The 12156-nt window shown below is 28.7% G+C and overlaps 1 protein-coding gene across 1 annotated transcript in view; it reads left to right on the top strand.

The window, feature by feature from the left end:
- The first annotated feature begins 2363 nt into the window (after positions 1-2363).
- LOC135949932 (pancreatic lipase-related protein 2) overlaps positions 2364-12156 on the top strand; it is a 32878-nt gene continuing 23085 nt past the window's right edge. Inside the window, exon 1 of the mRNA XM_065499395.1 lies at positions 2364-2439. Coding sequence (XP_065355467.1) covers positions 2364-2439 — 76 coding nt within the window. The remainder of the gene's footprint in view (positions 2440-12156) is intronic.

Genomic DNA, 12156 nt, shown 5'->3' with positions numbered 1-12156 from the left:
AACTGAATATTCGAATTCGAATATACGGTCGCAGCTAACAGCGTTGCCAACTTACGATCAATGGTCAACTGAAAGCTTTTATTTCAATGTTAATAATGCCCACAGATATGTTACAGTTTGCTATTACAGCACTGTTATTTGAAAGCATTAGGCTACGTTTAAATCAGCCGTTAAAATCGTTATATTTGAATTCAAGTAGAATTTCGTAACAATATTATTCACATTGTACCACTTCATAGTTGTATTTGAGTAATGACAACTTGTCATTTAGTAATGAAAACTTGGCTAAAACTTTGTATCAGATGTGTGATGTCTTATAAATGACAGCAATCGCTTTTCCAAACTCTCTTTTTATATATAATTCTGAAAATTCTTTAAAAACATGTCTGAAAAGCTTGACTCTTCAAACCTACCTAATTAATATTTTTGTTCAATTTTACGTATTCAATTTTAAAGGACACACAACCTCGTGCTGCCGAGACGTAAAAATTTTGACCTGATATCTGCCGAAAATCAGATTTTGGCTATCTCTTAACCCGACAAAGTCGGATTTTCTAGATATTTGTGCACAATTTTTTCTCTAGCTTCATTTTTCATTGTGTCTACACTTTTTAAAACTAAACATAATGATATGCAATTCTTTGTAGAATAATGGTAGATTTGTTGTTAAAAAGGTATGTAAATCTTTTTCAATTTTGATAACAGGGGGCATTGTTATGATTACTACAGTGCGTACGGATTTTAAGTGGCCACTTCTTTAATTCATAATGATTTAAAATCAAAAAAGAATGATTCATTTACAGCTCTGGATTATATGCATTACAAGGTTGTCGAAAATGAAAAACATCTTTCCAATGAAACGTAAAATTCATAGATTCTTTATTTATTGGAAATAATTTTGATCTTGTACAGGCGGCCTTTGGCCGGTTGCACATACAATAATTATTTGGTAGTTTTTCCTACTTGAAGCAACATACAAATATTGAAATTTTACAGCATCATGTGAATTATATGAAGTACAAGTTGTTCAATGACACGCAAATGTAAAATCTAAAAAAATATTCTTGAGAAATATCTGCTAAAAAAAGTTTTTGCATAAAAATATTTCGAAAACTGCTGTAAGGTTTTAAAATTTTGGACAGATATCTATTCAGCGTTCCAAAATTGTATAAAAAATTTTTATTTATTTAAAAATTTCTTTATAAAATTATCATTCTTTAATAACAGTTTTCTTATGATTTGAATTTTAAAACTTTGTTTAAAAGCTTTTCAAAACAAACCTCAAACAAAATGAGCGCCAAAACCAAAACAACTTGTTTTAAAAACGAACACTCTAAAAAATAACAACTGCATAAACTAAATCACATACACGAAAAAAAAGCTTGAGATCCATTCATATAAGCCCAGACAGACAGACACTCAGTGATCATCTGGTGGTTAACGAAGAAATCCACCAGCAAACGAAAGCAAAAGTTGTAAGCCAGCAAACAGATTTAATTGAGCACGCCAGCTAAACGGTCTTAAAATACAACGAAAACGGATGTCTGCGGACTACGATTAAACGATTTGAAAATAAAGTGATTTTTTTTTTATTTTAACAAACAAAAAAATTAAATAATAATAATACTAAGTTACCTACAACAAGTTAAAAATAATTTAGCAATTAACAACAAAACCAAATCAAAAAAATTTAAAAAAAAACCTATTAGCCTCGTTAAGCTAAACGTAAATAAACAAAAACGGATATTGAAGTTTAACAAAACCTGTAAACGAATTTAGAGTATTGAAAGTTTTTTTGGTTAACAAAAAAGTGCTAATATGTTGCGTAAATTTAATTAAAAAAAAAAAACAGATAAATATTTAAATATTTTGTCATAGTGTTACATAATTTGTGTATTGCTTCTGACAAACCCCAACCAAAATAAACAACTTAAAACCAAACAACTATATTGGTTTATTTAGCTGTTTGTTGTTAGTTTTTGTGTATTAAATATCTTAAATTCCAAACCAACTACCCAACCACCACCATTTATGTCAAAACACACAGAGGCCATAACTTATAAACAAAAACTCAAAATAAACTAACAACAAAATATTGAAATACATACATGTACCTACTGCTACTAGACGTACAACTGTCTTTGAATTAATAAATTAATTTTTTAAAACCTCCAAAAAAAACTTGTTAACTTGCATGTTAATTTAGCCAAAATTTATTTTTTAACAAATCAAATATTATTCTAGTGTTTATAATTTATCAACAAAAAAAAAAGTTCTTTAAATCATATATGATTTAACTCTACTACTGTTAAGTGTTTAATTTAAAATAAAAATAAATTAAAAATAAAAATTGTGATTACATTATGCCTGCCAAAAACCAAAAACTCACCAGTACATTACTCTTTGTTGTGTGGCTCAGCTGTTTCTACAAAAATGCCGGTAAGTATCGGACAGCTAAATTAATCAATGCTGTCTCCACTGTTATTGTTGTTGTAATATTTATACCCTTCACCATGAGTGGCAAGTGTGGTATATATAAGTTGGACAATCCGTTTGTAATTTCTTCAATTTCCATAAAGTCGATTTTTCATGTCCGCTTGTATGTTGAAATCAACTTGCCGTATCCCCAAAATAACTTACATACATGATTCATATATCAATATATCCGCTATATATCCGTTTTGGTTGATATTTTAAAATCGAGAAAATCAGAAAACAATTGGCTGAAATAAAAGCAAAAAACCAGGACTACCTCAAATTCTTTTTAAACTATTTTTGATCTATATTACTAAGTCATTAATATAGACAATATGGATATCAAATGACAGATATTTCAAAGACCTTTCTAACGACTTTTATAACGCCATAGCAATTCGGAATTACAGTGGGTAAAAATTTAAAAAATATTTTTTAATCCGAGTTTTTTTTATTGGATAAATGACTTAAAAATGCGGGAATTATAATAAATGGAACGCGGTTTTGGTTTTTAATAACTTATATGTTATTTTGAAGGGTTCATATCTGTCATTTATTCTCACTTAGTTATTGAACATTATAGTGTAAAGAACAAAGTTTTTTTTGCTTAGAAAATGTAGAATTTTGTGCCAACAAAGCGTCATATGCGGGAAGTTTAACATTAGTTCTTTATATTGAAACAAAAAAGTGCCTCTGAATCACACCGATTGCTCAGAAAAGCTTATGCTGCATGTGATCAATTGGTTTTAATGCGCGAGAGATGGTTTATTCGGTTCAAAATTGGTGATTTTGAATAAGGAAGACAAAAATCGCCTAGGCCAGCCATAAATATTTGAAAACCTAGAATTGAAGGCATTAATACATGAAAATTGTTGTCAAACCCAACAAGAGCTGGCAAAATCATTGGGAGCTACTCAAGCAACAATTTCAAAACGTTTGGGTACCATACGAATTGAAGCTGAAAGACGATTTTGCATGTCCGAAATGCTGCTTGAACGCTATAAAAGAAAATCATACTTGTGATGAATCCATTACGATAACCCGAAGCCGAATCCACACCAAAGCCAAATATTTCTGGTGCTAAAGTAATTCTCTGTTTATTGTGGGACCAAAAGGGGTCAGACTATTACAGGGAACCTGTACCGAACGCAACTGATTCGTTTGAAGCGAGCATTGGCAGAAAAACGAATTGAAGCTGAGAGAGCTTGTATGACGTTTTTGTATGTCTGAAATGCTGCTTGAACGCTATAAAAGAAAATAATTTTTGCACCGAATCATTACTTGCAATAAGAAATAGATCCATTACAATAACCAGATACGTGAAAGATCGTATGTGAAGTCCGGTCAACCAGTCGAAACGACTCCATGGCGGTAAGGTAATTCTCTGTATCTGGTGGGACCAGAAGGGTCCGATCTATTAAGAGCTGCTGAAATCTGGCCAGACCATCACACGGAATCTGTACCGAACGCAACTGATTCTCTTAAAGCAAGCATTGGCCGAAAAATGGCCAGAATATGCGATCAGACATGAAACCGTAATATTCCATCATTCCTGTAAAAAAGTATTTAGAATGAAGTCCAGCCCTCACCCGCCTTTAGTCCAGACATTGCCCCGTTTTATATAAAGTTAAATTTTAGCTTCAGCAAAATCACTGAGTGCTACTCAAGCAGAAAATTCACAACGTTTGCAAGCAGCAGTATTCATCCAAAAGCAGGGAAATTTGGTACCATACGAATGGAATCCGAGAAACCTTCAAACATGTCCGAAATGATGTTTGAACGCTATAAAAGAAAATAATTTTTGCACCGAATCATTACATGCGATAAAAAATGGATTCATTATAATAACCCAAACCAACATTTTTTTTTAATTGTTTTTTAATTTCTTTTAAAAAAAGTTTTTTCGAAATTTTTTTTAAATTTTTTATTTTTTTTGGAAAAAAATGCATGACAAAAAAAATTGTTTGATGAAAAAAAAAATTCGGGTTAAAAAATATTTTTCCCATTGTAGGTCCAACTTATCTTACCTCGTTGCAATGGACTTTGAAATATCTATCATTAGATATCCATATTGTCTATATTAATGACTTAGTAATACAAATATATAGAAATAGATCAAAAATAGGTCAAAAAATCAAGGTTGTCCCGGTTTTTTGCTCATATCTCCGTTATTTATGGTCTGATTTTGCTGATTTTAAATAGCAAACTTCTCGAAAGCATGTCTGACAGAATTATTGAAGATTTGGATCCCGAAGATATCAGGGGTCTTCAGAAAATTTATTTCAACAGACAGAATGACAGACAGACGGACATGGCTTAATCGACTCCTATATCTATAAGGATCCAGAATATATATATTTTATAGGGTCGGAAATGAAAAATGTAGAAATTACAAACGGAATGACAAACTTATATATACCCTTCTCACGAAGGTGAAGGGTATAAAAATATCAGTATATTTGCGACCCAAGTTTAAAGGACTATAACAGGAAAATGGAGAGGCTCATAAATATAAGATATACAATTAATAAAAGCCTATATCAATGTTTATCTACGTTTTGAAGTATGAACTTCTTTATGGTAAAACAATTGAGATATATATAATTTAGTAAGGCAGTAAAATTTTTAAAAAAAAATTAACGAAAATATGATTCAAAATTTGTTGAACTTCTGGCGCTCCTTCGAGAAAACGAAATGTCCAATTGAAAAACCCATTTGTATTGGAGGAGAGCAGATTTTCAGCTTCCGAAAAAACTTAGTTTTTCCAAATTCTGAAAATACCGATTTTCATAATTTTGTCCACCTAGATTTTGATTTGGAACCACAGTGAAATGCTTCGAAATAAAAGCTAAAAATTTCATTAAATCCCGAGTTTTTTTTATCACTAATAACATTTTTATCAGCAAAAAAATTTAAAAAAAATATTTTAAATTTTTATCTTAAATTATACTTTGGTGAAGGGTATATAAGATTCGCCACAGCCGCATATAGCTCTCTTACTTGTTTGATTTTGCTTTGTTTTTGTTTCTGTTTTTAAGAAAAAAAAACTTTTACTTTCGCTTTTTATTTCTCCAATATTTGCATTTCTTGGCTTTCTTCCCTTGGCCACCCTTTTATATTAATTTTTTAACACCTTTAGCATAAACTGTTTTTTTGTGTCCCCAAACTTTGTGAGTCATTGTCATGAGTGAATTTGATTGAACATTTTTTTTTTGAGGCCCTTTAAAAAGTCATTGTACATATGCTTGTGCTTTAAATCTTTTGTTTTTGCGTTGTTGTTAATGTTTTTGTTCATCATTTATTATTTTTAATATTCAAAGGTTAATGTTGAATTTATGAATTTACTTAACAACGCATGTGTGTCTTTTTTTTTTTTTTTGATGTAGTTTGTTATTATTGTTTTCTTAATGTTGTTGTTTGAAAATTTTTATACTACTTTTTTTATTAATTTTACAATAAAACTTATATACAATTTTTTATTGTAGAGGTGCTTACTAAAGAAAAAAAAGCAAAACAAAATTGTACCCTACACTCAGTAGGTCAAGGTTTTCAACATATATTTGTATATAGTTTAGTTTGTAGGTTTTTAGGAATTTGTATTTATTTTTAAATAAAAATGTGAACTTTTATGAATTGTTTATAATCGAAAATGACTTTACAGAAATCAATAAATTCTCCTATACATATTAACACCACTTTAATAATAATGACAATAATTCGGGTTTGTTTTGCCAATTCCATTTTTAATTTGAATATAAATTGCAAATTATGCGGAATAATTTAAATGGAACAAAATTTATATTTATTATATGGCGAAAAGTGCAATACTTCAAGAGTTCAAATCTAGACTGAGCTATTTTTTAGGTAGATTTATTTTAAACAATTGTGTTCATTATCAATATAAATATTCAGATTGTCAAAACTAGGGCTGTCATTCTAATAAAAATTATTCGAATGGGAGTTAATTTATAATCTATTTCATAATTATTGATTAACGAGACTTTTATATTTTAATAAATTTATTATTTTCACCTATTTTACTGTTAACAAAAAAATTAATAGAAATGTTCTGGTTTTAAATTTTAATATTTTTTTCGAATTATAGTTCATTGTATATCGAGGAAATTTTTAAAATTTAGCTATGAAAATAATAAACTTTTATTCGATTAAAATAAAACTGGAATAATTGACAACTCTAGTCAAAAATACTAGTAGTATACAACAATTTTATTATATTGGCTGTATGACTTAAAGATGCGGGATTTTTTAAAATTTTTAGCTTTTATTTTGAAACATTTGTACAATATAAATTCATTCAAAGTAATGGCCATTGTTATTTATGACCTTTTCCTATCTATTGATGCCAAGAACGAAGCAAGCCAAGTAGAACGCATCCCAGAAAAAGTGTTCTGCATCGATCGAAACAAATTGTAGTCAGAAAAGGCACGTTCTGGACTATAAAGCGGGTGAGACAAAACTTTGTTTCCAAGACCATTTTGCTTCATTCTAAATACTTTTCAACATGTGGCCGAAAGTAATCATGATGGAATATTACGGTTTCATATCTGGCAGCCTATTCCAGACGTTTTTCGGCCAATGCTAACTTCAAACGAATCAGTTGCCAGATTTCAGCTGCTCATAACAGATAGGACCCTTTTGGTCCCACCAAATACAAAGTATTACATTAGCACTATAGATATTTGGCTTCACATACGATTTCTTACGCTTCGAGTTATCGTAATGGATTAGTTTTTCATCGCAAGTTATGATTATTTTATAGCTTTCAAACATCATTTCGGACATGCAAAATCGTCTTTCGAGGTCTCTGCTTCAGTTTTTATGGTACCCAATTTCCCTGCTATTGTTTGAATCCAGTTGCTCGCAAACTTTTTTAAACTGCTGCTTGAGTAGCTCCCAATGATTTGCAAGCTCTTGTTGAGTTTTACAATACACTTTTTGAATGGCCTGGGCGGTCTTTGTCTTCTGTTTGAGAGTATCAAATTTGAGACTGGAGTACCACGGTACTTTTTAACATGAAATAGTATCTAAAAAAGGACGACTTTTTCATATCTGTTTTAGACTGACTAGAAAATTAATGAAAATAAACATGCGTTTTGTTTTTTAAATAGTAAAATTTGTTTTTTATAGAGGCGGATAACTTTAAATTAAATTATTTTTAAGAGACGGATAACTTTAAATAAAATAGAGAAAACGTTTTTGATATCCATCCAATTGGTTTTATTAATTAGACTAGCTTAACTTTGTGCGCTACGCTACCCCTATCGTACACAGAGAAAACTGATTCGTAGTAGCAACTGAATTTGTTTCCAAGACCATTTTGCATAAATGTGGCTGAATTTCATGGATGCACCGTAGAATTGTTTCTTCTTATGTGATTTTTTTAAGATAATGATGTAAAAATAAAACCAGTGGTATTAAATCACTGGATTAGAGGACCAAATCTGATCACCGAAACGGGAGAGTACAGGCAACGAAATATCTTATGCTGTATTTGAATTGTTTCATGGTCTTTGTGACATGTGATATCATTAGGCTTCAGTTCTAGTGTCGATTGAATGTTAAAAACGCACTATTTCGATATTGAAATTTGAATGACTTGTTTATGCAAGATCTATGTGTTTAGCATCACCCATTGATCCAATTTTCCTGAATTCTTCAACTTCTCTCATCATAGTTGATGAAGTTAAATCAATATTCCAATCATATTTTATACGAAATTATGTTAGACATAAAATTTTCCATAGAAACTATTTTTTTTTATAGAAATTCTCTTAGTCACACGATTTTCTACAGAAATACTGTTAGACACACGATTTTCTGTAGACAATTCCCTAAACTAACAATGTCGTAACACTACATAGGAACTATTTTAAATTTTTTAAAATGTCTATTGAGCAAATACAAAAATATATTCATAAAAATATATTCATTACGTTCATAACTGTAATACTCATATATTTGCAGTGCCTTTTAATATTACTTTAGAATCTTACTCATTAATAGTTGGTATTTGAATAATAATTTCCTTGAAATACCATATTACAAATGATTGTTATACAACATGAATTTTAATTGTTCATTATTACGGAATAGCGGAATATTCAAAGCAGATACTTTCGTTCTTTGCGTGCCAAGGTAATAATTAATTTAAAACTTATTAGAACTTTTAAAATGATTGATTAAAAATAAATAAAAAAAATCTTCGCAAAAGTTGCCTGAATTATAAATAATACCCGGTGGGAAATTGTACGATAATGCAGAATTTTATATGCAAGTAAACTAAATTCAGCAGGTTGTCAATAATACTGACAAATAATATACCATTTCCAATTGTATTTCAGAAAATTCCAATTAAATTTCAGAAATTTCCAATTAAATTTCAGAGTTTTCCAATTATATTACTAATTAGCATTTCCAATTGTATTTCAGAAAATTCTAATTGTATTTCGGAAATTTCTAATTGTATTTCAGAAATTTCCAATTGAATTTCAGAATTTTCCAAACGTTAATAAGAATTTTCTAATTGTATTTCAGAAATTTCTAATAGCAATACCAATGGAAATTTCTGATATACAAATTGAAAATTCTAAAATATAGTTGGAATTTTCTGAAATACAATTGTAAATTTCTGAAATACAATCAGAAATTTCAGAATTTTTGATTTATTCTTAAAAAATTTCTAATTGTATTTCAGAATTTTCCAATTGTTTTTCCGAATTTTCTATTTGTATATCAGAAATTTCCTTTGGTATTGCTATTAGAAATTTCTGAAATACAATTAGAAAATTCTTAAATACGTTTGGAAAATTCTGAAATTCAATTGGAAATGTCTGAAATACCATTAGATATTTCTGAAATATAAATGGAAAATTCTGAAAAATGAATAGAAAATTCTGAAAAATGAATGGACAATTCTGAAATATAATTGGAATATTCTGAAATTCAATTAGAAAATTCTGAAATATAAATGGAAAATTCTGATGAATGGAAAATTCTGAAATATAATTGGAATATTCTGAAATTCAATTAGAAAATTCAAATTCTGAAATATAATTGGAAAAGTTCTGAAATATAAATGGAAAATTCTGAAATTCAATTGGAATTTTCTGAAATACAATTGGTAATGCTAATTAGTAAAAAATCCTACTGAAAATTCTATTATTTCAAAGCATTATTTTCAGATTAATACTCGTATTCCAATCATTTTAAGCAAATAGCAACAAATTGTCACCCTGACTTTACATAGTTTATTTCACAGTAATTTTACCTCGTAAATTTTAAATTTAAATATGAAATTAACCTTTCAAGGATTTCACTACAAAATATTGAAGAATTTTTATTTTTACAAACAATTTAACTTTAATTAAGTATTTAAACGGTTAATGGTTTTTATCAAAGTTCTTTAATGATTCATTTAAACCAAAAAAAAAAAATACAATTTGACACAGGTGCATCATTTAATGGCCATCAATTGAGCTAATAAAAAACATTGTTAATGAGATATCATGACATTTGAGTTTTCTTCAAATAGCAGTAGCACTTGCAATAAATATGTATATAGTAGATGCTAAAAGCTTTGTTGTTAATGCTATTAATTATTTCAATAATATAAATATCAAAATGAAATAACTAGCAACATAGTTACCCAAATACGCGTGTATTTTTAAAATTCATATTTTATGTCAATGAATAATACAATGAAGGGACAGACAGATAGATAGACAGACACCTTAATTTAAATCAAGTGCAAATTTTTTATATTGTGTGTGAGTTGGGAAATTATATAGTTTATATAGTTTTTAATGATAATAAAAGGTTTTGTATTTTTTACTGTGAAGTTATAAATTAATAAATACTTGCGTTCATATATGCCTTCCCAACCAAGTGTGTATGAATGCTATAAAAAAAGTGTCAAGGTAATAATTGATATAAAAAAATGTTTTATAATTTTTTTTATTACAATTAAACGAAATGTTTAAAAAAAAATTTTAAAAAAACAAGAATAAGCTTCTTAGTAAGAATAAAGTAATTATAATGTTTTTATAACCAGAAATAATTTAACGACAGGTAGCAAAGTTTTATGAAGCTACTCTTGTGTGACAAAAACAAATTATGTTTATTTATATTTGAATTTTATTTTTCATATTACTATATACATATGTACATATTTGGCTTGAAAAGTCTTTGGGAGTAACATTCAGAAATAATGATTATATTAAGCGGGTCTTAAAAATAACTTACACAGGATAGGGTTATGTATGGAATGACACATCGGGCAACTGGGCTTTGCAGGCACATATGCTCTCTTTTGTCATTTTTCGAACTCTCTTCTCTGTGGATTGAATTATGTTTCAATTATTGTGTCCATTGAACTATGTAAGCCTTTAGATGTAGATCTTCAGTGAATTTAAACTATAGAGACCCAGCAGTTAAACAAGTAGTCAAAGTATCACTCGACTGACTCTACTTTATATATTTGACACGTATGTATGTGCTCTTTGCAGTGCAAAGATAAGTCAATTGGTTACTTTATACATCCCAGTTAACCTAGCGTGAACTCAATTGTCCCAAGTGTCTCTAAGTAATCTAGAGTATAGTCACTTTAAACGTATTTTTTATACTGCTATTTAGAAATTAGTTATTTTATTATTTATTTTTTTAGATTACTCTCTATTCGATAGTTCTCGGAGGAAGGTTTGTTTACAAGCAATCGGTTATTAGACTGTCTATGAGATTTCTTTTTAACTTCAGGTCAATTAGCAGCCATATATCGATGGCTTAATATAGAAAGGTCATATCTCAACTTTTAGTTACTTTACAGGAGAAGGAAAAAACTTAATAAAATCTGAAAGTGAAAGTAAAAAAAAACAACTAAAAATTTGTAATATATCAAAAACTACTTTTATTTTAATATAAACCTAAAAATATGCATTAACATTAAATGAGTTAGCACTTTTTCTTTCAAACTATCAACATAGGAAACTGAATTTTTTAAGAGAGGTATACTTGAGTTTTGTCTACCAGAATATGTAAAAAACAAGATTTTGAAAAGAACAAGATACGACCTTTCTTTATTAAGCCATCAATATGTTATAACTAGTTATGTCGCTATCTAAATAACCAGTTAGGTAGCTAGTAAGGTAACACTCTATGTAACTATGTGTTGACTACTCTGGACAGCCTCATTGTAATCAAAAAGGGTCGTGTTAAAATAACTAGTCACGTAGCTAATTATGTAACTATGAACTAGTTGGCACCCTAAATGATAGATGAAATTACTATTTCGGAGCTTTTGGGAATTTATTTCCTGAAGTTTCTCCAATCCTCACACGAACTGCTTCGTAATAGACATTTGAAAACCATGTTTTTGAAAAACCAGCAGCATTTTTAGCATAACCAATTGATCCAAGCTTAAATTTTGTTCAACAAAAAAATGTTTGGTGAAAAAAAACTATTTATGGTAAAATTTTTTGAGATAATTTTTTTTGGAAATATTATAAAAAGGCACTTAGCTGTTTTGCACACTAAACTAACAATATGATTAGAGTTGAATTAAAATCGATTTGAATAGCTGAAGTAAAACAATAATGTTAAAAAAAAATAATTTTTGCTGCAATTCGAATGTGAGACCAAACTATTTTTTAATTATTATATTATAAA

This window comes from Calliphora vicina, chromosome 2, assembly GCF_958450345.1.
Source record: "Calliphora vicina chromosome 2, idCalVici1.1, whole genome shotgun sequence".
Lineage (NCBI taxonomy): Eukaryota > Metazoa > Arthropoda > Insecta > Diptera > Calliphoridae > Calliphora > Calliphora vicina.
Note: the sequence above shows the minus strand (reverse complement) of the source record. Positions and strands in the feature narration are given on the sequence as shown.